This window comes from Seriola aureovittata, chromosome 13 (genome assembly GCF_021018895.1).
Source record: "Seriola aureovittata isolate HTS-2021-v1 ecotype China chromosome 13, ASM2101889v1, whole genome shotgun sequence".
Lineage (NCBI taxonomy): Eukaryota > Metazoa > Chordata > Actinopteri > Carangiformes > Carangidae > Seriola > Seriola aureovittata.
The window spans coordinates 12,425,508-12,451,140 of NC_079376.1; the positions used below are offsets into that span (position 1 = coordinate 12,425,508).

The 25,633-nt window shown below is 40.6% G+C and overlaps 3 protein-coding genes across 4 annotated transcripts; 1 reads left to right on the top strand and 2 right to left on the bottom strand.

Moving 5' to 3' along the window:
* Positions 1-840: 840 nt before the first annotated feature.
* Positions 841-3,722, top strand: LOC130180612 (akirin-2-like). The gene is made up of 6 exons (XM_056394247.1): positions 841-1,025; positions 1,368-1,547; positions 1,757-1,900; positions 2,017-2,166; positions 2,864-2,935; positions 3,092-3,722. The coding sequence occupies exons 2-6, from the start codon at positions 1,370-1,372 to the stop codon at positions 3,100-3,102; spliced, it is 555 nt and encodes a 184-aa protein (XP_056250222.1). The 5' UTR covers positions 841-1,025; positions 1,368-1,369; the 3' UTR covers positions 3,103-3,722.
* Positions 1,532-11,828, bottom strand: orc3 (origin recognition complex, subunit 3). Of its 2 annotated transcripts, XR_008829426.1 has the most exons (21): positions 11,548-11,828; positions 11,362-11,413; positions 11,155-11,252; positions 10,530-10,668; positions 10,312-10,416; positions 10,038-10,207; positions 9,793-9,932; positions 9,338-9,497; positions 8,063-8,176; positions 7,806-7,939; positions 7,614-7,677; positions 7,393-7,509; positions 7,166-7,245; positions 6,072-6,205; positions 5,794-5,888; positions 5,580-5,677; positions 5,337-5,478; positions 4,998-5,114; positions 4,669-4,748; positions 4,176-4,348; positions 1,532-1,628 (listed from the first exon to the last, which is right to left on the bottom strand). XR_008829426.1 is itself a non-coding variant. In XM_056394246.1 (20 exons), exons 1-20 carry the CDS (start codon positions 11,569-11,571, stop codon positions 4,243-4,245), a joined length of 2,169 nt encoding a protein of 722 aa, XP_056250221.1. In that variant the 5' UTR covers positions 11,572-11,828; the 3' UTR covers positions 4,107-4,242. The 2 variants fall into 2 exon arrangements, 1 of the variants encoding a protein (XP_056250221.1); XM_056394246.1 differs by lacking the exon at positions 1,532-1,628 and having other exon boundaries at positions 4,107-4,348.
* Positions 11,829-12,453: 625 nt separating this feature from the next.
* On the bottom strand, positions 12,454-25,536 carry znf292a (zinc finger protein 292a). The gene is made up of 8 exons (XM_056393381.1): positions 24,418-25,536; positions 22,237-22,391; positions 21,183-21,261; positions 20,729-20,864; positions 20,377-20,579; positions 19,888-20,024; positions 19,180-19,321; positions 12,454-19,039 (listed from the first exon to the last, which is right to left on the bottom strand). Exons 1-8 carry the CDS (start codon positions 24,565-24,567, stop codon positions 12,887-12,889), a joined length of 7,155 nt encoding a protein of 2,384 aa, XP_056249356.1. The 5' UTR covers positions 24,568-25,536; the 3' UTR covers positions 12,454-12,886.
* Between the last annotated feature and the right edge of the window lie 97 nt (positions 25,537-25,633).

A 25,633-nucleotide genomic window follows, 5' to 3' on the forward strand; every position in this document is an offset into this window, starting at 1 on the left:
TTTTATCACAATTATTGTCAACATACTTGGTATTTTGTTTTCAATAAAAAAAAAAAGAAACCTTAGCAAACCAGAACATCAGCACCTGCAGCTAATTATTAAGATATGTATTTTCTTAATTTTAAGGTTAGAAAATATGAGTGACTGTTTGTATATATATATATATATATATATGTGTGTGTGTGTGTGTGTTACAGTACTTGTGGCTCTTAACCTTTTAGGCTAAGCAACGTCATAATATAATTTTTTTTCCCCACAAAAAAAAAGCAAAAATTTGTGAAAAGTCATTAAAAATGAACATGTTTTTATAGCAGAAATGTAGGCTGTATAACCAATTTCTTTACATGAGTTACAAGCAGGCAGGATGTAGACTTGAGTTATGTAGAGTTCAACCACATTTTTTTTTACAATGTTTTAGGCCTTAAACGGTGAAAATATTTGTAAAAGTCATTGCAAAAATGAACATAATGTTGTTTAACAGAAATATAGGCTATTATTATATATGTTTCATTCTTATCCCTTAATCATTTGGTGAACCATTAGACTTTTTGAGAGCCACTGGTTTAAAGAACGAAGTACTGTTAACTGTGTTTTTTGTGTAACACTGCCCTCCTGTGGAGATAATGAGACATTGTCTTTATTATTTCCAGTGTAACGATTATATTGATGAATGGAGCTGTAGTTCATCAAATACTCTGGTGAAACGGTAATGTAACCAAGTTGCGAAATTCGGGAAGTGTAGGTGTAACCACGACGACGTCAAACCTTCATCTCGCATCTTCTGTTTCACTACATAACCCACAATGCATTACACATTGCATTTCACACGTGACGTCACGAACCGGAGAAGCCGACAGCCTCATATCAAAAACAAGCAGCTAAGTTGCGTTAGCTAGCGCCGATATCTAACAGAAGACAGTTGGCCCGCAGCTGGCTGATCGTCACTGCAACTTTTGGGAAGCAACTTTTAGAACAAGACGAGCCGTTGAACGCAGTTGGACAGACTAACTTTTCGCCCCCGTAAGGTAAGAAGGAGCTTTACTCAAATATACACCAGAACGTACTCTCCGACCATTGGTAGCCAAGCTAACGTTAGCTTTGTTTTCTTTTTGATTATTGGCTAGCAAGCTCGGCTAACGTTAGCTTGCTAGCAAATATTTAAAGCCTCAGCTGCGCAGTATGCTTAGCATGTATCCCTCAGCGAAAGAAACTGTCCTGAGCCGGACAATTCAATGTAACTAGCAAGTCATGTTAAAGATTAGCAGTAGCTAGCAGTTATCTGAAATAACTGATGTATCGCTTCATTATTGTCTTGTTTCGGTATTTTTGCACCCCCTCTACTCCTCCTCCCTTTTAACAAACTAAAGTCATGGCGTGTGGAGCCACCCTGAAGAGGACCATGGATTTCGATCCGCTGATGAGTCCTACCTCACCTAAAAGACGAAGATGCATCCCCGTGTCCCCATCGTCCTCATCCTCATCCCCTAGGAAGTATCTCAGCATGGAGCCCTCGCCATTTGGGGAGTCGTCGTCCAGACTTAGTGCAGGTAATTTTTTTACTGATGTTGGCCAGGTTGGCCTGCTTGGTGATCGGCCAGGCGCTTGTGAGGTATTAGCAACATGTTGAGCTATAACAAACCAGAAAACAAGTATGCTTTTAGATGATAAAGTTTAGCAGTGGACTCTCTAACGTGGCAGCTGTTTAGTCTTTACTGATAGACTCTTGTCTTTTTTTCGCTTTCTTTTGTCCCTCTAGAACAAATCCTCAACAGCATCAAGCAGGAGTACAAACGCATTCAAAAGAGGAAGCATCTAGATGGAGGCTACCAACAGTCAGAGTGCTGCTATTCTCCAGAGTCCCCATCCCAGTCGTCTACTATGAATGTTTCCAGCATGCCAGGTTAGCTGTTAAACAGCATGTCTACAGGAGAAACTGTGAATTACTGTGACATATATACAGGTAATCACAAATACTACGTGCACAGTGGTTCTTAGGTTTCTGCTTGATTTGTGCAGGAACGTCCTCTGGAGGTGTTTCTCCTACTAGAAAAGAACAGCCATTATTCACCCTCAGACAAGTTGGAATGATCTGTGAACGCCTGCTGAAAGAAAGGGAAGAGAAGGTGCGGGAGGAATATGAGGAGACCATGACCTCAAAATTGGCAGGTTTGTACAGTCTGAGTAGGAATACTGTGCTGTGACCCAGAACATTAATCGAATTCATCAAAGAAACTCAAGCTACCAATCACAGTCAGTTTGACTTTTTCATAGCTTAGCGAGGGGATGTAAATAAATACTTTTTTTAAGAAAAAAGAGCACCTCCTCTGTCCCCTACACCCACTGTCTTTAGTAGTCACCAATGTAGTTTCATGAATGTAATGTTCATGATACAGTGTATAAAAAGTAGAAAAACTAATGACAATTGTCCAACTTATAAAAGCCCAAATTCTTGAACTAATTACTGTATATTGTCTGACTAGAAATATAGAAATTCTCTCAATCATGTTGCTGTAACAACAAACTGAAATATTTATTTTTCTTGATTAAAAGTATCAAGTAACTATGAAAACTGTTATAATCAAGACTCAGTTCATTAAAGTGAGGAATTATTTCAGCATTAATATGCAGTGATGTGATTCTGTAAGTTATGACTTAATGGTGACATTTGCCTTTTTTGTTTTTTGCCTCAGTTTTTTTTTTTTAATGGGGATTTGACTGAGTCCCAATTTGTGCGTAACTAGTGTGATTGGGTGATGTGGCCTGTAGTTTAAAGAGGAGTTTCTGGGAAAATGAAAACACTTAACATATTTCAGTTATGGAAAGTCAAAATAATTTCTATTGTTTGATTTCCTGTAAATTTCAGAACAATATGACACCTTTGTGAAGTTCACACACGATCAGTTGATGCGACGATTCGGGGAGCAACCTGCGAGCTGTGAGTTCTTTCATTTCGTCTTAAATTATTTCCACATTCCTGTTTCATTGGCATACTGTACACGAGAAAGTCTTGGATCTCAGTTTGAGCTCCGCCTTTGAAGTTTAAAGTAACAAGTCTGGTTTCTGTATTTTATTTCATCTCCCTCTTCTCCAGATGTTTCCTGAGTGTGGCACAGAAACCTCTGCAAGACGGCCTTCTCTTGCTGCAAGCTATCATGTGATATCTCAAGAAAGAAAAAAAAAAAGCTCATCATTGTAAGAGATTCAGTTTAGCTAGTTTAAATGAAACTTTTCTTACTGTGCCATATTTCTGTCTTTGGGCAAAGGTTTATATGAAGCTGTTGTCAGTTGTTACCACTCTGTTGTAAGCAACTCGGTCCTGATGTAAATTAATGGACCCTATCTCTACCAGTGGCCTATGTTCCTCCTGCTGTACATGTATCTACAGTTATCTCACTTTTGTAATGATTCCCAGCATTCCAGGCTTTGTCACTTGTTTCTGTTTGTTACATGTAAATACGATAAAGCAGCATAGTTTTAAACAAGGTTTGCTGGTCAATCTGAAAGGAAGTGGAAGAAACACAGCTGAACAGAGAGAATATGTTTGCAGTTTGTCCTCTGTTCATTGCTTTTTAAATTGAACATAAAATGGGCTAATTTCTTTTGATTTGTTTTTTTTCTCCCTACCAGTGTTTTATTTATTTTAACTTTTGTTTTGCTGGTATCACTTTGAAACCAATGTACTTATTGAAAAAAAAAAACAATAAAAATCTTTTAAGAGTTCAGACTTGTTTTGGTTCATGTAGGACATTTGTGAGACGCTCAAGTAAAGCCAGATTCATAAAGAAATCTATTTTTGTGCAATCAGAACCAAGCTTTTCCCTTTGGTGAATGATTCCCCAAAACCTGATGACTGCATTCTATGAAATATTTCCTGATCATAATGGTCTGTTTTTCCATTAATTGTACACCATACACATGTATCCAAACTGCACCTTCAGTAAAATAATAAAATACTGTGGAAATACTAAGTTAAGATTTCCATTTACGATCAGAGAGAACTACAAACCTTTTTTTTTTTTTAGACGATCCAGCATCTGACATTATTAGTCAGATTTTAAATGTTTTTTCTGCCAAATGCACAGATAAAGACAAACATGTCACAGTGATTATCAGACATTAACCATGTATCTTTTATTAGAGAAAAATGCAGTAAGAAATATAAATTCAAGTCACACCTGGTAAGCGCTACAATGAAATGAGACTATCCACAGACGTGCAGGTCTTTTCCTCCGAGTGCGTTGGTCAGCAGCCTCCCCAGGTGAGTCGAGCCACGTGGTCGGTCTTCTGCTTGGTGGATTTGATGAAGCCCAGAAATTCGAGCTCGGACACAGCTTGGATGAAACGGGCACTAGAGGTCAAGCTGAGGAACATTTCTCAAATGTGAACACAACAATCCAAAAGTGAAAACTTACAGCGTTAATAGGAGATCAGCACCACAACCACCTCATGTGTCAAGTAACGTATCAACATTGGAACTAACTTGTGTTATACATCTCGAGTAAATACGGCACCTTGACAATTACATTAATACTTGTCTGCTCTCATATTTCCATCATAATCACTGTCTAAATTTTGTAGTTGCTTCCAAATCCTGCAGCAGCCTCCACCTACACAACAAAGATGCATGATGGGAAAGAAAAGTGCATATATAGATTTGTGGAAGGATACTGCTTGACTTCATCCACTTTGCGGAAATTGTCAGAATCTGGATCGTTACCCTCAGCTGCAGAAACCACGGTGGCGTAAGCCTGAAAACAAACAAATACATTAACGGTCATGCGAGTGTCCTGTCCATGCTGGGCCAATATTTGATCTACAGATCAATAACACACATTGATCGTTAGGATCAATAAAGCCTCTTCGACGGGAAAAACAAAGGCAAAGTTTAAAGGTTACGCTTTTGTATTTTGAAAAAGAGTGGTACAAACACATCTACCATGTTATTTCATCCAGAGGTTTGTTGGCCTGATTAGGTTACATGTTGTGTGTTAACTCACCTCTAGCCAGTCATAGAGGTTGATCAACCTGCCGCACTCCAGATGAAGTTTGTAAGCAATGCAGATATCAGGAGCAGTATTAGAGACCGACCCATCCTCAGTCTTGAGGTTGTCATTCTGAGAGGAAAGTCAAAGAATGAAAATATCTTCACACATTTTTAGATTTGTCGATGCACGTCTCACACTTTCCAAAAAAAAAAAAAAAAATCTTGATTACAGCATCGTTAAAACATACAAAACACATCATTATCTGTTGCCGGTTGTAGTTGAGCATGATTACCCTCCAGTCCCTCCTCTTGCCAAGATAGTTACACACTTGATAAGGTGAGACAGACGTACCTGAATGTAATAGTAGGGGCTGCTGAGAGCAGCTTGAATGGAGGTACGGGGAGTTGCGTTGAGGTGGCGTCTCACAGTGGCAGACGAGCTGTAGTAGCAGACTTCGTTCAGTGTCTGAGACTCTGGGGGAGACAGGTGACTCCTGGGTGCAAGAGAGACGTTAGCTGTGTAAGAATTTGTAACATATTTCATGGGATTAAATTCATCACACTTTCATTAGAGCAAGAAGGTAATCCGTTTTACTTCACTAAGTCGTCGATGAACTCGAGGGCTTCATTTCGTAGAACCTCAAACGGACTCAGCTTCTTGGATCTCCGAGACTCGTTCATCTCCAGCAGCGTCTGGAATGTATGACAATATGCGATTTATGTATCCAAGTATTACAAAATGTCAGGGAAGTGGGGAATCTTTCCAGAGAACTAAAGTTAACATGTTCCCATAAAAACTGGTGAGTTACCTTCTGTAGCTGGAAGAGATCTGTTTTCTTCTGAAGATCTTTTACTGGAGAAGTGAAACTCTCTTCCACAATGGGGGCAGTTTCAACAGGTGCTGCTGTTAAGAACAAGAAATAAGACAAGAATTTGCAAGAAGGGACGGGTATGCATTACATTTCATTGCCTATTTCACTAATGTCAATAATTATCCAAGAGACTAACCCTAGGTGAACATTAAATGATGAAAAAGGAAGAATCCATAAACCATCTTTAAATCTTCGACCCCAGTTTTACCACTTACTGTCCAACTGCTGAAATTTGGCGAGCAGCTCCTCCAGCTGGACAAGAGCTTTATTCATCTTCTTTGTCTTGACAGGCTGCAGAATCTCTGCACACCTCTGGAGCAAAGTGATCAGCTCGTCTTTCGCCAGCATCCTGGAAGGAAAAACCACAGGAAGTTTACAACTGAACGGTACAGCGGCACCTCAGACTGGGTTGTTGTCGTTGGACTAATATTTAGTTTGTTTAGCAGAGCTCCTGCATGGTACGAAAAAAAGAAAAGGAAAAAAAGTGTCAAACAACAAAAGGTACAATACTATTTTACTGTATGTGGCTATTTGGCCACCAGGAGGGGAAATGACCACAAAACATCAAATGTAGAGGACTTAAGGGCCCAATCCTGATGTCCCCTCTAAGGAACTCAGCCCTGAACCCTCACAGACTTAACTGACGTCACCAGGTAAGTGATTGAGTGCGAGAGGCTGTAAGCGCTTGAAATGTTAGAAATAGGAATGGGAAAGCACTTTGCAACATATTACATTACCTTGACAATGTTAAAACATGTTTAGTACTGTCGGTTTGTGACTTTTTATTTAACTGTTCTTTGAGGGACAGACTGCCTGATTTAAACATCTTTCATAGAACAACTACACGTAGTTCTGGCTATGAATCAACAGTGAGCTGTGTGTTAATACTTCCATGTGTACTCTGGTTGCCCCTTCCATGCTTGTTTGTTAACTTTTTAATTTTATTTTATTTTTTAAAGGGCCTCCCCCTTAACCCCATGTTTAACATCACAATGCTATGAAGTGCGGGCAATTCCCTCTTGCAAAGTGTGCAGAAATGTGGACTTATGGAAAGTGTGTATAAAGGGCTCAAAACGTCTGCGAGAGAGCCCTCATACATTTGACAATTTGACAGTGGGTCAGCCCTAAGCCCTCACGGATTTAGCAGGAATGTGCCTCAAAGTCCACGAGTCCGTGAGTGTGGACATTGGGATTGGGGCGAGGAGTATCTTAAAAACAGTATGCAGAGATCTAACATTTAGATTTTCCAAGACTGACGTCTACTTGTTGATCCCACTTGTTAACCTACAGATTCATTATCAAGGCTTACTTCAGAAGCTTCATGGCTGACTGGTAATCCTCATTTTCCCACACGCTCTTCTCAAGGCATATTAGATGAAGCTCCCTGATCTGTGGCACAGAGATAACTTCAGTGTCACATCAAGGCAAATGAAACACCAGTACTCCAGCAATATAAGAAAGTGTGGTTACAGTCAAAAGAGCCAAGATCTGGTTTAAAATGTTGTATTGTATAGTCACAGAGCAGTGACTTCTTGCCTGTTTTCCGAGGGGGTACCGAGGTAATGAAGAGGTCAGAGTGTGGAGACACCTCAGGATGGGGTAATAGTTCTTGTGGTACTCGCGAAGGTCCTTTATCAGCCTCTGGCACACCTCCTAAAAACAGAGACAGTGGTGTTAGGTGTTAGACTTAGGTGTTCGGATATGTGCATTCGTCATTGGCCAGTGCCTCAGCTGTAGAGATTAAATAAAGAAAGCACCTTTAAATGACTGTCATCCTTCAACAGATTGACCTGTTCCTGCTGTTCCTGCTTCTCTACATACCTGCGAAAAAAAGGACACTTAAGATTTAAAAGCTTGGTTTTACATTTGAAAAAGGTCAAACCAAACCCTGAAACACATTGCTAAACTGCACACTGCACATACAGCAAAAACAGATAGTGTGTGTGTACCTCTTGAAAGACATCAGCTGCCTGATCCTCTCCAAATCGCGGTGATTGAGCTGCATCACGTTAAGCAGAGCTTCCTTCTTGTTACAGCACAAAACACTAAGAGGCTGGGAGTGGAAGTGCTCCAGCAGAGCCAGCTGCACAAGGTCAGAACAGGTATTTAGACTCACACGTTTGCACATCTGAATTAGCTCCTGAGACAAGATGACAACCAGAGGGCAGACTGATGGGACATTAAGCATTTAGAGGCTTCTCTGTACCTGAACGCCCTTGATGAAGTTTCTCACTGAGAAATCGTGGTAGAGGAACATGCTAATCAGCACCTGCATCACTTTACCATTGAGCTTAAAAGGGAACCGAGGTGTCAGGATCAACTGGAAACAGACCGAAGAACACAATTAAGTTCCTTTCATTTAAAATCAAATCAAATAGTCTAGTCACAAATTTAAATTTCTTAATTGAAAAATGAATTAATTTATTATAAAATTATTTACAATAAACACAATTAAATTCAAAAATATATACAGTCTAAAAAATGATCACAGTGTTGACCTTCGTGACACATACAAGGACCAGTGTGTATGATTTAGGTTGGATCTATTGGTAGAAATGGAATCTAATATTCATAATTAGTATATAATCACCTGAAACTAAGAATCATCGTCTTTTCATTATCTTAAAATGAGCCCTTCATATCTACATAGGGAGCAGGTCTTCTTCCACAGAGCCCACCAATGCTGCATCGTCATGTTTCCACAGTAGCCCAGAACAGACCAACGAAACACTCTCTCTAGAGAGAGCCTTTTGTATTTTTTCATCATCTGAAGGCCACTGTATGTTCTCCTACATACTTTGAAAAGGAGGGTTGAGGGGAGGGGTATTCAGCTGGTTGCAATCTGCAAACTCACCACTAGATGTCACTGAATCCTAAACACTGGTCCTTTAACAAAGGGAACAGTATGTATTACAAGGCTGATACGGATTACATTATATGGTCATCTTAGTATTTATTTATTTACTAATTTCCGGTTTATTTACAGAGGAAATACCGCAAAAGATAAGCTTCTGTGATAAGTGATAAAAACCAGAATCCAATTTTATACATGCTGCAGAGTTTTGTATTTGACTGCATAACACCATTTTAAATCTTATAAAAACTCAATAATGTACATTTTGTGCATCGCGATGTAAAAAAGGAAAATATCTTCACAAGAGAGGAGTCTGTTTTCATGAGGCAGATGGAAGAAAAACTATATTTGAGGTTTGTATTGCAAAAGTTTTACTTGTTACAGCGTCTACATGATTAAAAGTTGTGCAATACCCAGTATATTACAACAAGGTACCTGCATGAGTACCTCAAATATACTGGATTTTAACACTTCAAAACTGTAAAGAAGATCGGCAACGAGGTGAACAAGAAAATCTCTTGTGTGCCACAGCCCTCACAAAAACACAATGCCACCCTGCAATACATCTCCTCTACGATCTACTGATGCATTTCTTTTGCACTGTCCTGTGTGTCGGCGTGAAAATACCTTGTCTATGACTGTGGCCAGGTGCTGGGTGCAGGACAGTGACTGGAAGAGCTCTATACACAGCAAGGAGGACACGGAGTGAGGCAGCATGTGCTGGATGGTGCTGGGGGACGTGGCGATGCCAAAGATGAACATCAGCGGAAGACGTTCAATGTATCGACTGTGGAACAGAGTTAAGTTAATAGAGATGCTGTTTCTACTCCTGAATCACACCTGTTAGGTTCATCAGTTATTTGTCTATTTAGACCAGATATTTTTTAACAAGGTGATGGATCAATATTTCTTCAGAAGGTGACCTGGTATACTCTAGTTTAGGTGGGTAGGAAGGTGGCTACAAAGTTAATTGTTTTAAGACCTTTACAAAACTATGATAATTTCATTGTAATTTGAAAAAGTGTGCAGGCTGCAATAATAAGATAACACGGAGACCATTCAATTCGAGAGTTCTTAGTTACCTGCAGATGAGTATGAAGTCTTGAAGAACTCTTGGATTGAAAGCCTCCAAGTCTTTGAAAATAACTACAACAGGAGGCTGCTGCTGTTCATCTTTGGCTGGAGAACTACGCTTTTTCCCGGGAGTACCAGTGCTGGATTTCTGTGAAAACATTGTTTTTCTATTGCTTTCAGGAGATCAAGCTTTTTTTATTGACCAAGCTGCAAATGTAAAAGCATGTATGCTAGCTACACCTTATGGTCTCACCCTTGTTTTTGTATTGTACCAGTCACACAGTGTACTGAGGGAGCAGTGTACGCTCTTGTGGAGCTGAGCACTGGTCTGCTCAGCTGCCTCCTCTGCCTCCTCCTCATCATCCACAGCCACAACAGTACCCATTAACCTCTCCAGCACCCTCTTCATCAAATGCTTCAACGCTGAAATGATAAAGCAGAAATATACACTTGAAAGCTCGAACTGTTATCAGAGTACACATTATGGGAGTCTTAAACCCAAGGCAATGCAGTCCTCAGTCCCTTACCTCCACACTCTTTAGCCTGTACAGAGGCCACATGAGGAGTGACTGACTGCTGGAGCAACTCAGACAGACTCTGGAAGGTCATGTCATGATCCGGGACATTCACACCTGTGGAGGACATCGTACGAAAAGAAAGGCAGTTGAAATGTTTTGTTTCCATTATTTTCTAAATTGGCTGTTGTTGGGATAACCAGTCAACCAATGTCTGATCACCAGCATACCGAGGACTAGAGCTGCCGTGGGAATCTCGCTAGCTCTCATCTGTGATGCCCAGTCGCTGTGTTGACGAGTGGAAGAGCACTTTCTGGTGAAGTCCAGCAAGCTGTCCAGGATTTTCCTGTTGAGTTCATCCTGTAAAACCTTACAAGCAAAATAAAAAAAGTTAAATAGATTGTTCCATCACATTAAAATGACCACCTTTGCAGAACATACATTGTTTGAGACATAGTTGAAGATTTTAAGGTCATCCTAAACACTGTCTGTTTTATTGTATTGTTTCACTGAATATAGAGCTAGTCCTTTATTATTACACTTAGTGAATTCAACAGGCTTCAAAATGTCTCAACAAGATCTGGTTGTTTTTGAAAAATTACACAATGCTACTTTGACATAATATCATTTATGCCGTTTTAAACTATTATTACGGCTCCTGCAAAGCTGACTGTTTCATTATGAAGTCTCAAAAATTAAATGTATAATATGTAAAATAAAAATAAAATAATAAAAATTGTGGCCCCATCATAACAGACAACTGTTTTCATGTTGTTGTTTTTTTAAATTAACTTTTCATTTAAATATCTGTTACAATGTTGTTGTGTGGCATGATTGATATATTTAACATGTTACCTCTGTGTCTGTTTTGATTTTGTCCCACAGTTCCTGACAGAGTTTGAATCGTACTTCACTGTTTTCAGCACCTTCACAACCGTCAGTGAAAGATTCCTCTGTGGAGAAATGACAGTGTGTTTATATTTATTATAGGGCATGTTATCTGACAGCTCACCACTTTAAATAAAGTAAAGACGCTTCCTCATGAACAGCAACATAACTCACCCAAACTGAACGTCTTTTTCTTCTTAGCACTTGGCTTGAAAACGAAACAGCCCTAGAATATCAATGAATATAAGTTACAAACCGTGTCAGTTAACTACAATGATAAACGAAGAAACTAAACTTTGACATGGCCATGTTTATGACGGATAACGTTACTTGCACCACAACGTCAGAATACTACATTACCTTTGACACAGATGAAGTTGACATCTTAGCATTAGCTTCGCGAAATGGGTTGGTCAGCTTTATGTCAGTGTTTAGCGCCGGAGCATTGATTACAGTAACATATGTATTTAAAATGACGCTTGTTGTCAGCCAGACAAAGTAGCTGCTGCTTCCCGCCAAAATGACGTTTCCGGAAGGGGTTGTGTTCAGCTAATACTGAGTTGTTCCGGTGCGTTCATAGGCTATTTAAGTTTTAAGGTATCGGACACGATAGATAAAATACATGGACCGTAACAGACATATTAACAGAATGCCAAATCCGTCCATCAAATTTGTACCTTCACATAGGTTTATTTTATACCGCTCTGCTGTTTTAGTTGCGGTGGATTTTCCACTGATCTTGAACACCCTCGCCCGCATGGTTTCTCCGTTGTGTCCTCTCTGCAGTTTTATATTCATATTCATAAATGGCAAACATGCAAAGATGATGTAATAATATTATCTTAACACCTTTATTTCATTATGCAAAGTGTGATTTGTACATATGTAGTTATTTTGTTGGCACATATTTAATATTTAGCTGTATCAGTCAACATTTCATTTTAATGTATTGTATATTATAATAAAGGTCTCATAAAAAAGATTTAATTTAAATAACTTTTCTCTAATGCATCATTGGAAATTCAGCAATACTCAAGTAGGGATATGCCAAGGTAGTTCTGCTATACTGTACGTCTATATTCCATACAAAAATTAACAGTATCTTCCCATATTAAACAATCATATGTTATAGCAGGATTATGGCTGTGCATAGATCTAGGTATCCTGATGAACAACTGTTATTCTACTGTTTGATAAACCCTGTAAACAAGTATTAGAAAAAATTAGAAAAAATGCCCGCAACACAAAAAAGACCTGCCCACAATATTTTACAAAAAGAACCAGTAACATTTTATTGAACACTTTGTGGAAGACATGTAAATATTACAGATAGGTCTACTAGTGTTGAAAAAGGATAAAATAAATACAAACAGAACTTGAAATCCCATAGGGATATATAAAAACATAGTTTTTCTTTAAAAGTCTCCATTTAGCAAAAGAAAAAAAAAACATCTTCAGTACTAAGCATAAATACAAACATGTTTCTAAAATCTATGCCCTATAGATTACCTGGTTATTATAACTAACATACATACTTAAAATCATCCGAGACATTTTTTCATTAAGTACAAAATAGGCCATTTCATCATTAACTGTGACCATTACTGTTAACAGTTGGAAATCTGATGCGTTAACAAACCATTCTGCAGCATAACTTCTCAAATCCTGAGTGAGATTGAGTTGAAAACAAAATACTGGGCTATGATCCGCTATAAAGCCACTTTTTTATTATGACTATGGGCCTCATGTCTTGTAGCTGCTTTAGCAAAAGATCAGCACCGTCTGAAAAGGTTTTATCCATGACAATCTTGACATTGCTCACTGATTTGAGATTTAAGGGATTTCTGAAGTCTACAAGGTTTTCACAGCCTCTAAATTCATCAGTTATTTTACTTTTCATTGCAGATTTCTGTTTTTGAGTTTGTTGTCTTTTGGATGGTAGTTCAGCACTAGATTTGTCATTTAATTTCCGTTTGGAAGAGTGGGTTGTCTCTGAGGTTTCCAAGAACTTAAGGAAGGAGTCCTCAAGTCCTAAAGGCTTGAAAGACCCTGACATGACCACGTCGTCACGTTGTTCTTGGGCTGTAGGGGTACCAGGATTTGAGTTCTCTCTTGAACTGTTAACAGTCGAACGGTTCCTAAGTGTCTGCATCCTCTCTGGACAAGCTGGTGTAGGATGTGCAGGTTTCCTGGGTCGGCCTCTTTTAGATCCCCCTTCTGTCCCGGTGGAAGCTTGAGATTCTGCACTATCGTCGTTGGACAGCTTGCCATCTTCTTGGCCTATTCTATCCACCACCTCATCTGTTTTCTGGTCACTAAGCTTTTCACCCTCTTCTGGCTCTGTCTCCTCAGAAGATGAGCTTGACGCGCCCTCTGATTTGTTTGCATCTTTGAATCTGGCACGTGAGTACTTTTTGCAGAAAATGAACTGACTCCTCTGGTCTTCAATGTATCTTTCTGAGAGGCCATGAGTGGTGTAATGCTTAAATATATTTCTTTCAGCCCGCTCCACTGCATCACAACCTATGATCATGCATGGGTACTGCAGGGCTGACTTCTTGGTGCACATAGCTGATGCCTCCTCATGGGATTTTAGTGTTGGTTTTCCAAAACTTGTCCAATGTTCAATGGACTTCCCTTCTTTCTTTTTAGTGTTTTTCTTCTTCATTTTGAATTTGTTTTCTACATTCTCTTTCCCATTAACCCCTGGGAAAAGCCCTACTGATTTAGTCCTTCTTCCGTCACTTGTTTTGGGATCATAAACATACTCGTGCTTTTTGATCAGGTGACGGAGGAGGTTTGATTTTGTAGTGTAAACGCGGTCACATCCCTCATACTCGCACCTGAAAGTTGGGTCAACTGAGCCGCTCTCAGAGATGGCAATTTCTTTGTGATAATTCTTAATGTGCTCAATGTACTTTTCCACAGAGTTGAAAGGGAGTGCGCACTCTGGCCGGTCACAGCTGAAAGTCCCAATGGTCATGCTGGCCATCATGGCGGTAGCTTTGTCGCGGGTGAACTTGTGAAGTAAGAGGTAATGCTGCACTAATCTTGTGATTCCCATGAACACCCTTGAACAGTTTTTCACTTGACACCTGACTTCATTATCTTTTCCTATGCTGGGACTGCTCTCCTGTCCATTTTTGACACTAGTCTTTTCAGGATCAGTTTCAGTTTTGTTGGTAGGCAGGGATGCCTGATGCATGGCCCTGTAATGGAGAATCAAATTTTGCTGGATGGTGAATGCAGCAGTGCATCCTTCGTGAACACAGCGATATGGTCTATATGGACTGTAGGCGTTGTCTGTATCACACATTTTGAGGCTCAGCCTTTTCTGGATTTTCTCTTTCCTCTGAGATTCATCCTTTGTTGGTGTGTTTTTGGAGCTGCTGGGTTTCTCTGGGGAGGATGAAGCAGATGTAGTAGGAGAGCTGGACTTTGGCTCTTTTACTTTGCTCAATGCTGCATCTGATTTTCCTCGCTGCTCCTTTGCTTTGCTAACCGGACTGAGTTTCTCTTGTAAATTAGATGTCTGTTTTTCATCAGGACTCTGGTTTACAACAGCCACATTAGGTTGCTCTGGGGTTCCTTCAGGAACTGGTGCCACCTCAACTAATGACCCGTCATTCAAATAGTTCTGAGGTGAAGGTAGTCTTGTAACAGTTGATACGTCGGGTGTGAAGCCCTCTTTTACTGCATCTCCTGGTGAAGTAATTTGATCAACCTCTGGATTGTTTTCATTGTCCGTTTGAGGTGCAATTGCAATATCAAGTGGTTCTTGTTTTATAGCAGGTATTATAGCTGCAGGTCGTGTTGTGCGATTGATATTGGCATCCGTGGTTGCATTGCTAATAACCACATTATCTTTGTTAAGTCTAAACGCACGCCTGTTTCGAGCACTGATCCTTAGCTTCTGCATTTCTGCCTTTGACAGTCGATGGACTTTTTCATAGTGAATTCTCAACCCCGTCGTTCTGGTGAATGTTTTGGGGCAAATCTGACAAGGATATGGAGATAGTTTGGATGGTGTTCTTTTTAACTCCTCTATCATTTCTATCGAGAAATCGTGCATTTTAATCAAGTGTTTGAATAATGCCTCCTTTGTCATGAACGAATACTCACAATCATCCTGATCACATTTGAAAGGTTTAGGTACCTTTTCAGAGGGTTTATCATCACTTTTACTTGGGATTTTACTCTTTTCTATGTCAGGGGCTGTATCACGACTGACATTTTGCTCTAAGGACAGCGCGCTCCGCATCTTCTCTTGAGCAGCCTCAATCAAATCCAACCTTTGAAAGGCATGTGAAATTTCCATCAGGTGATCCTCTTGATAAGGTACAGCGAGGCCTGGATTAGCCAACTCTACTGCCTTCTCTTGCTGGTTTTCAGGGGAAACTGTGAAGGAGCTAGAATATTCCATTATATTTGTATTTTGGGGCTCTTGTTTCAATGCCATAGGTGACGTTAAAGTGGTCAAGCTACAAGATTCCTGTGAGAAATCACCATTTGACATGTTATATATTGCTCCATTAGTGTCAGGGACATGAGGATCGTTGAGGAAATCAAGAAAGGATGTTGGCAGATCAGCCGTCAGGTCGATCTCATCTAAAGGTCTGCACTGCGAGCGTTTAGATAGGTGACCTCCGAGAGATTTGGTGCTAGTGAACTCTCTGAAGCATCTCCTGCAAATGACTTTGCCATCCTTAATGATAGCTGGCCATTTGGTCCGCTTGCTCAACCTGCTGCGTTTTCCTTTCTGCGTGTCCTGGTCGCCACCCTTTTCCTCTACAGGGTTGACTTCACATTCAGCATTATGGCAGTCCTCATCGTAAGGGAAATCTGTGTGGACGACACTGTGTGGACTGAGCATGCCATCCCCAGAGTTGTCCATCTGGTCATAGCCAGGAGTTGACATATTCTCCGTTTTAATGATTTCATTTGTAGCTTTTAATGCAACTTGAGCCTCTGGACTGAGACATTTCATGGGAATATCAACTGATGAGCCTTGAGTAAGACAAGAGTTTTCACTCTGAGCATACGGAGTGTGGTAACTTCCTTCAGGGAGGCTGTCAATTGTTGAGATACTGTTTCCATTATCCAACTGAACTGTCATACTTGCACTGTTTTTTCTCACATCTACACCGTCTCCGCTACCCTCAGCATGCATAAGTCCATACTGATGCCCTCCATTATGCATTTGCCCTCCATTATCAAGCATCAGAGAACTAGACACATACTGAGACATCAAACTGGAATCTGAAGGAGCTTGTGACATAGAGGGACCGTGTATAGCTGCCATCGAATTATCTCTATCAGATGGGAGAGATGCTGTGGTTTGATAAGGGTCTGCCTGCCACTGAGGATAGCTGCGGGAGGGGTAGTCATTCATGTTGAAGGCATCTGGATAGCAGTTATTCATGGGAGGTGAGGACCATGACTGGGACATGTCTGACTGCATCATTCCGCTGGAATTGTTTGGGCTTCCCCATGATGGGTAGTGTGTGGGGTTCACCATTGGAGTGATAGGCACAGGCTCCATTGATCCAGGATAACTTTGGGCAGGTGAGGTTGAACATCCCACTGGGTAATCCATTTGCTGCATCCCAAGTTTGTTGCATAGTATTCCTGTCTGGTTTGATGGCCTGTTCCCCAGGTTCTGAGACTGATTCGGTGAAGCTGGCCCACTTGGCGCCTTTTTTGCTGTAATTTTGGCCACCTTGTTATATTTCTTTGCCAACTTCCAGTCTTCAAATATTTCAGGGTGTTGCTTCTTCACATGCCTAGACAGACTTTTGTTTGTACTGTATGCCCTTGTACAGTCATTATATGGGCAGCAATGTAGGTTCTCCTCACTTCCAGCAGTAACAGCAGGTGTGCTGGAAGGATATCCTTGCAGCGAGGATGGAATTTCGGTCTTGATTTGACTTGGAGAAATTATCTGTGGCACTGCTTTTGGAAATTCATTACCTTGTACATTATTATGCCCCTCTCCCTGCTGACTTGCCACAGGGTTTGTTGCACTGGGGACAGGATATTCGGGAGGAATCTCACTTTGCCCAGCCACATTATGTTGCGCGAGTAGAGCCTCCGGTGGTGGCTTGGCATCAGCTGGTGCTGTAGTTGGGTTTGTCAGCGGAGTGTAGCATTTCTCTGGTTCTTTCATTGCAAGATCTGCCACTGGGTTCAGCATGCTTTCAATCGAGTGTTTAACTCTTACAGGAGCCGGCTCGTTAGCAGCCTGTGGTGAACTGCATGGTGATGTGTTTTCCTTTGATGCTTCCTTCATAAAAACATCTGAATTAATCCTGTCGAGGCGAACAGCAGTTGAGGATGTGTCGTCTTTGCTCTGGGTGCTCTCGAGAGGTGTTCCGACATTTGGAGTGACAGGCGGGTTTTGATTTGTGATGGGCAAGTTGATTACCATGTCATTTGTACAATGATTCTCTTGGTGGGACAAGAATTGAGACTGTGAGTAGAATATTTTGCCACAGTTATCCGTTTGGCAGGTGTAGGTAAGGTAATGCTGAGCCTCGTGATCATACAACAAGTAGGCCTCACTGAAAACTTTGCCACAGTTAGGGAACATGCACTGGGCCTTAAACTCTGGGTGTGTTTTTCTATGCATGAGCAGCTCAGAATTGGAGTTAAAGTTGGCCTTGCAATCCAACTGTATGCAGATGTATGGTTTGCTGCCACAGTGCATCTGCAAATGATCATTAAGATGTCTGACGTTAACAAACTGCCTTCTGCAGTATTGGCACACCACTTTCTGTTTTTGTATCTCTAAAAACCTCATGGCCTCTTCATCGTCCTTGTGAGATCTGACGTGAGCCATGAGGTTACGGAAAAACTTGAATGCCTTGGAACAGTTTTTAACAGGACAGAAACAGTCTTGACTTATCTGAGGGTCAGATGTAGTTTGTTCTACCTTAACAGGAGATGCCAATTGGTCCCCAGTTTGAGATTCAATTTTAACAGGGCTCATGCTTGTCTTGGCAGCAACCTTTGAATTTTTTGATGGACTTTTAGGAGACTGAGGTGGTTTGGTTACTTTCCTTGCAGCTTTCATTGCAGCGAGTCTCTCTTTGCAAGATTGCTTTACATGTGATGCTACATGTGGCTCTAAAACCTCCCTACTTTCAAAACTGTCAGCACAAATTGGACAAAGATACACTCCATCTTTGAAATGCTTCTGAGCGTGGCGGACGATTCTGTGACCCAAGAACTCCTTGTCACACAAAACACAATACTGCATGTAGGCTCGCCAATTTCTGAACCGAGCAGACACAAAACCCTGCTCCCGAAGTTTTTTAGCCTCTCTGTTTTTTTCTCTTTCATCTGTGATTTCATTGAGTTCATTTGTAGTGGTTAACAGAAAATCCTCCAGGTCTCTGTATTCAGGGAGCTTGCCAAGTGCACTTTCCACCTCTTGTTCATCTGTGTCATTGAGTGTGTCAATAGATGACACAATAGCTGCCTCCTCGCCCATCAGTGCCAAGCAGTTGCGTTTCAGTGTTTTCCAGTCCCAGAACTCTGGATCAAAAGGCCACTGTGTCTTCAAGGCCAGCAGTAACTCGCAGCGTAAAGAATTGGGCACTGGTAGACTCCCATCCTCCTCAGGCTTTTGGTCAGGTTCGTTGTACAGCGACTCCACAGCGTAATACGAGTCGACGGTAGGCTGGAGGAGGAACTCGGTCAGCTGGCATGCACGCTTAACCTCTAGATCTGTTGGCAAGAGGCAGGAAATAGTCTTGCAGATGGTAGATTTGCTGTCCTTATGGTCACTGGAGGTCATTTTCAGAGCTTGAATGCACATTTCCACACACACTGGAAGCCCCACCTCTCCAACCTACAGAAAGACAAGAAAGTAACATAAGCACAACGGATTTGATTTAACATATGCAGCACACTATGAGTCATTATTGTTGGTGTGAATAGTAATGTCAAGGTTCTGTTATCAGCTACAAATGTGTGGACTATTTTTCTTACCTCGTTTTGGATTACTTTGATGAGAAACAGAATATGACAGACACTTCTGCAGAGAAGAGCCATCTCTTTGCTTTGCCCAAGAAAAGCATCAGCAGACGACTCTAAACGCATGAGTAGCTTACTCCAGAACAGTGTGAGTTCCCTGGAAAACACAAACACAAGGAAAAACATTTTCATCATCAATTAAACTCCAGACTATTTTTCAATTAATCATTCGGTCTATAAAAGTTTAGGAAATAAAATAATACCATAGTAATTCCTAAATCCCATTTCCTAACATCTGTTTTGACTGCCCAAGAGCCTTGACGTATTAAATAAACTATAATGTAAAACTATGAAAAGCAGCAGATGCTCATGTCTAAGAACCTGAAACCATCAGATGTTTGGTATTTTTTCTTAAAAAATGGCCTCAATGATTAATCGATTATCAAAACTTTCAATTTTCTATTCAACGTCTACTTGTTCTCAGTCAAAAAGTACATGTATTCAGGTTACAGATAAACACAAACATAAACGTGCACTACTGCACACTGTTTTAACTAGACTATTGCTGATGCAAAGCAGTTGCGGATTATTGCACGTGTATCACAGAGATTGCTTCAGTTTGGATAAAAGTCAATTGCATAATAAATATGTTCCATGACAACTGTACTCCTGAGAATAATTTTGTAAGTGTTCTGAGAGTACTTATCTGAAACAAACACTTACCAGGCACAGTAAACATCTCCTTGAAGGAGCTGTCGCTTGAGAAAGGCAGAGCATAAGCAGAGAGCTCCTTTTTCGTCTCCCTCTGACTCCAAGTTGCAGATCATTTCAAGAGCATCTTTACAGTCTATTGACGCAATCTAAGAAGAGATAATGAAAGGAACAGTCAATTGAAATGAAACTACATAAAGGCCAAATTTAACAACACTGTTGGGACATTTTATTGATAAATATCTGAGTGATTACTAAGTGAGATTCACTTTCGGTTCAGTTTTGGAAAGATAACTATGCATTTTCATTGCAATAGTCCATTTGTTTCAATGAAACATGAAACTTAAAGCCATATCTTACTTCCAATCATGTTACACAAAGTACATTACAACTTAAAAACAGCCCAATTGTTTTGTTTCAACAGCAAAGTACTTGTTCAAGGGTTAAATTTCATGACTATGTGTGTACAAGGAGCTGTGTTGCAGTGTGTAATTTCTTAACCTCTTCCATTAGCTGCTCCTGATTTTTTGTCATGCAGATGCAGAGCAAGTAGGTTTGTTTGAAGTTCCCTTTTCCTTCATATCCCGGATACTCTGAGCACATCTTTGCAAGGACAGCAGCCTTATCAACACTTTCCACTTTGATTAGGTGCTTTATTCTCATGTTCAGAAGCGTGGGACCTTCCAATTCGAGATACTCGTGAACTAAGAGACAGACAGGAGAAAAAAAGAGGACAAAGACAAAATGTGAGAAACTGAATGAGATGCAGCTCAGACCACAATTTCATGCAATTACAGGAGTACAGCTTGGTGCGTCTTCAAACCAATACAGATCTAAGCAAGTGACAACTAACCTTGCTCAGTTTGAGGGATTTGATTGGACAGGATGCTGCTTAGTGTGGTGTTGGACCAGACGCCATCCTGCTGCGCCAGGACTGCGAGCAGGCAAAGCTGTGTGCTCCCACTTTCTTGCAAAAGGCTGTGTGCCAACTGCAACAGAAGACAAATACATATGCAGTTACTAAATTACTAAAAAGTCAGTGAGTCATACTTAAAATGTTACACAGTCAGGAGTCTGAAATAATTGTTACAGCAGAGTTACTGAAGTGAATTTGTGTCAGCATCACAGAAGTCACATCATTCTTGTAAAGAGAACCCACGGACCCCGACATTTCAACCAATTTGTTTTTGTTACGTCAATGCTGAGAAAAACCAAGTGCATTCTAATTACAAACAACATCTCATTGCTTATCACTGCAAAGATAACCCTCAGAAAAAAAGTGCACCAACAGCCCTGGGGATACTGACCTTCATGGAGGACTGAAACTCCTCCCATAAGGCACCAGGGACATGGTGGGGCAGTAAGAGCAGCAGCTCTGCACAGCTCCTGTGAATCCAACACAGTCGTTTGTTAAAGCCAAATTTAGGTCAAGGATGTGCACACACTCCACAAATTAAGGGTAAGCATATAAGAATAAACTATTCACAAACTGTCGAGCGGTAAAAGTCAGAGTGGCATTTCGGAAATGTAACAGAGTGGTGGGGGTTACAAATCAGCAGCAGCAGGAGTGAGACACTAACATCCATCAGTGTAAGTGTGGGTTTCTTATTAAATAGTCACTGTTGTAGTTATGTTGGTATTAATGAAAAACAACAATAATTATAATGCTCAGAATGACCAAAATATATAATTGTATAATTGATGATTAACTTACATCCTTGAATTTAATAATTGTCATTTCTCTCCCTTCATTTTGTGTACGTGCTGTGCGTCCATGTGCAAATTTTACTCTGTAGCTCATCCCAAATATGTCGAAGCTCCCCAAGAGGTAGCCTACATTTCTATTCTGTATTGCAGCCTCAAGGTCTTTGACTTCATCTGAGCAAATTGTGCAAATAGCTGAATAGGTCTTGTAGATTGTTTGCAGAGTATTTACAAACTTTTCATATCTAAATTCCCTTTGGGATTTGGGCGTCTTTTGTTTTATGCTTATTGTCAAATATTGTCCATTTTTAATTCAATATCTAAATAGATTACAGTCTGTCTTTGGAAAGTCTCTGCCCAAAGACAAAACTATGCCAGTGGAACTGCAAAGCAAACAAAATGTTATGTCTAATGTTACGTGCACATCCAAATTCATGTAACCTATTCTGTTTCACATTAAACGCTAAGACCTGAATGCTAAAACTTAATGCAGATACTTTTTCCAAGATACAAACTGAGCATTATGTTTGTGTAATTAATGTATAACACATATTACAAAAAAGCTCTTATGAGAAATGGTGTTTGAAAGAATAAAAAAAATACAGGCATAGAAGAACTTTTATTTCTGTTGACATGCACGTCAGACTTTCTACTCACAGTGCTAACTTTTCAAGTAGGAGTGGCACGTTTTCACATTCGGAGGAGAGACAGGAAGCGGCCTTAGCAAAGCTGAGGATGGCCACAGTGTAAACCTCCAGCAAAGGCAGTGGATCCTCATCAGTTTTCCAACGGCCGGCATGTTCCACGAGGACCTGGAAAAACATTAAAATATTACAATGAGAAACGTGGATTCTGCACATCTTAGAACAAAAAACTACTATGCAAAAATAAAAATCTATGTTTTTAAAAACACGGGTGTATAAATCATGAATAGGTTTGCCTGAATAATGTGGTTTACCAATTAATAATTTGAGTCAATCTAGAAATAATGCAGAACAATCTACATTTCCAGCTTCTTAAAAGTGAGATTTGCTGTTTTTCTCTGTTTTATGTAATTGTAAATTTAATTTCTTTGAGTTCTTGGGTGACTGGACAAATAAAGCAACCAATTTGGAGATGTCACCTTTGACTCTGGGCAAATCTGGTTTGCATTTTTAACCATTTTCTGACACTTTAATCTAAAAAAACTAGCAGATTAATCAATACTGAAAATAATAATTTGACGTTTTTCTTAATTTTTAACTGCTTTTTTTCCCTTTTTACAGATTTATTTATACTTTTCCATAGCTCTGTGGTCAACAGGTCAAACAAATTTTGACTTCATCAGTAAAAGAACCAATGCAGGCATCATAATCATGACAGCGTCAAAAATCAAAGCTATTCAGTGAGGGAAAGAAAAGATTTAATTCCTCTGTGCTACGGCTGAGGACAAACTGTAATGGCAACTTTCGATGAATGGAAAACTTTTAGATTTGTGGTTATCTTTTATTTCAAGAAGCCACAGCTAACTTTTAGATGAAGACAAAATGGCATACTTTCACAAACTATCTTAAAAAATAGGTTTTGATAAATATTTACAATGTTATTACATTCTGATTATATAAGTTGTACAGCGCTTAAAACAACAAAGCACCAAAGTTATGTGCTTCTGCAAAAAAAAAAAGCACTTTTTTTTCCTCCCCCTCTTTTTTTTCCATCACTCAGCTAGAGTAACGCCTAACCTGCATCAATGAAAAGTCCCTCCATTTCTTCCACACACAGCACTCATACAGATCAATTTCATCCTGAATCACCGTTATTCCTGCAACTGTTGTGCTCGTTTGAGATAATTCTCCACCGTGACTTCACTGCACAAAGCTACAGCTCTCAGTCCGAGGCTCGTCCCCTTTTTCTCAAATAACTTTAAGCTGAATGAATTCCTCGCTGCCTCGTAGCGTGGTATAGAAACTAACCTATAATCTCACACTAATGTGGTGCAATGGCAGTAATCTGTGCTGCATCGCAGGTAAATGGAGACCTAGCATGATATTTACGTGGTCAGGGCAAATTAATGAGGAGGATGTGTAATGGAGTCAGTGACCACTGCCACACTTTCCCTTTTAAATCACTGAGCCTCACTCAGCCAGCTGCAGGCACATCGGTCGCTATAACACTGACATCAATTTCACATCTTTTTTTTTTTTTGGTGCTAGCTATATGTTTATAATAAACATCTCCCCTAGTGTGGTTAGCTGGATTAATTAGTGCAAAAGGCCTGGGCTAGCACCTTGAAAAAAATCATTGATCTTTCGGTACAATAAAGCAGCTTTCACAAAAGTAACCAATTTTTACACCAAGCTAAAACCTAAACAAGCATGGAAATGCACAGTTATAACGTTTGAATGATATTTCCTACAGCGAGTACAATCATGTAATTTAGTGCATTTCAATGCAATCGCCCAGTAAAATCTCGCTAACGTAGCTACCCATTTTTTGCACAGCATGACCACTGCACAGGACAGGGGGACCCTGCATACCAGCTAGCAACATTCATCTGCTGTTAGCTATCTGGCCTGGAAAATACGAGTAATACATGCACAGTGCGCATACATTGGTGTGACTTCTCGCCACATGGATAGTTAGACTTTGCAAATAAGTACATGACACGGACAAACATCATTGAGAGCGCAGCTGAAAACCACGGAGGAGTTTTTTTTCCCCATCTTGAAATGCCAGGCAGCTAGCTAGGCAGCTAGCCCCTTAGCTACATTGTTGTAGCAAACGTAGACGCGCATCCTCGGCCAGGAAGCCAGAGGGGCTGCAGGCTGCCCGGGATGAGCAGCAGGAGAACGGGCTAACCTGGCAAAACTCCTGGCAGAAATGCAATGAAGCTTCCAACGGAGACTGCGAACTCTCCTTCAAAGCTGTGGTCAGACCCTGGAACCGCTCTCGGAGCTCTTCGATAGCTTTCCGTGTGTCATATTCCTTCTCTGTCTCCCCCTCCGCCATCTTCACAACAATCACGACCGCGTACGCACAGATGTTACGCTGCCAGACTCGCACACGCACGCGCACGCAGAGGGGGTGGGTGGGGGGGATGGGAGAGCACACAGTGTGCTCCACATACCCCCACGCACCCCCCCCTCCACCCTGATGTCAACAAAGCATCCATGACCTTACAGTGCCACAAAATCACACTCCACACAGGCTGGATGTGATACATTTGCTAACCAGGTAATCTCAGGATGACTGGGTGTCTGGGTTCCCCTGAACACCCCAGTGCTGCACAGTCCATGCCATGATGCTGCAGGGTAAGCTATGACCTCCAGACAGTGAGCATCATCACACGAACCTCAGCAGGCACCAGAGTCTATTCTATTTCCACAAATGTTCACATGGCAAAATGTTCACTGTCTTTCTTGTCCCTTCAGGGTGGTCGGGGCGCGGGGTCATCTTCACGACAGCACTGATTCAGTGTGACTTGCTCACTGACACTTCAGCAGGGCAGATGTTCACAAAGAGGGGTCAGTCATCTGAAAAACCCCGGGCCTGAGCTAAAAGGCAACATGTAACTCAGCATGTTGCTCGGTAAGTGAAGTAAATGTGTTATATTTGTGTTTCTGAAATACTGACTGGCATATCTACTGTATATGATGTGTGCCACAGTATATGATGCTAAATTACTTCCCTTCTCCACATCATGCACATCAAAAACAAAAGCTAGAAATCCACGTTTCATTTCAGAATCATTTAAATTTCTGGAGCTGTTCAGGAGCTTTCGATCATATCACTAATTTTTTTTGCTTAATTATGAAATTGCAGATGTTCATATTTCCATTTTTTGAGAGCAATTTATAGACTTTTTCATCCATATTGGCTTCAATTTGAATTAGTTGTTATTAATTAATTTCTTGACATATATTTGGGTTCCCAATTCCAAAAGGTCTATTTTCACTTTCTTGTTGTTAGTGTTGTTGTTAACAACTCACAAGAAATGATTTGCACACTCCAGAAACGGCTCTCAATGCATACTCACCCCAACACACACACACACACACACACACACACACACACA

Coding starts and splice junctions, on each gene's coding strand:
- LOC130180612 (XM_056394247.1), top strand. CDS start 1,370: ATGGCGTGTGGAGCCACCCTGAAGAGGACCATGGATTTCGATCCGCTG. Junction 1,901..2,016: donor GAATGTTTCCAGCATGCCAG/GTTAGCTGTTAA, acceptor TGATTTGTGCAG/GAACGTCCTCTGGAGGTGTT. Junction 2,167..2,863: donor CATGACCTCAAAATTGGCAG/GTTTGTACAGTC, acceptor TGTAAATTTCAG/AACAATATGACACCTTTGTG.
- orc3 (XM_056394246.1), bottom strand. CDS start 11,571: ATGTCAACTTCATCTGTGTCAAAG. Junction 9,498..9,792: donor GACTTCATACTCATCTGCAG/GTAACTAAGAAC, acceptor TCTGTTCCACAG/TCGATACATTGAACGTCTTC. Junction 7,940..8,062: donor ACTTCATCAAGGGCGTTCAG/GTACAGAGAAGC, acceptor GACCTTGTGCAG/CTGGCTCTGCTGGAGCACTT.
- znf292a (XM_056393381.1), bottom strand. CDS start 24,567: ATGGCGGAGGGGGAGACAGAGAAGGAATATGACACACGGAAAGCTATC. Junction 20,580..20,728: donor AATCCCTCAAACTGAGCAAG/GTTAGTTGTCAC, acceptor TCTGTCTCTTAG/TTCACGAGTATCTCGAATTG. Junction 20,025..20,376: donor AGGAGCAGCTAATGGAAGAG/GTTAAGAAATTA, acceptor ATCTCTTCTTAG/ATTGCGTCAATAGACTGTAA.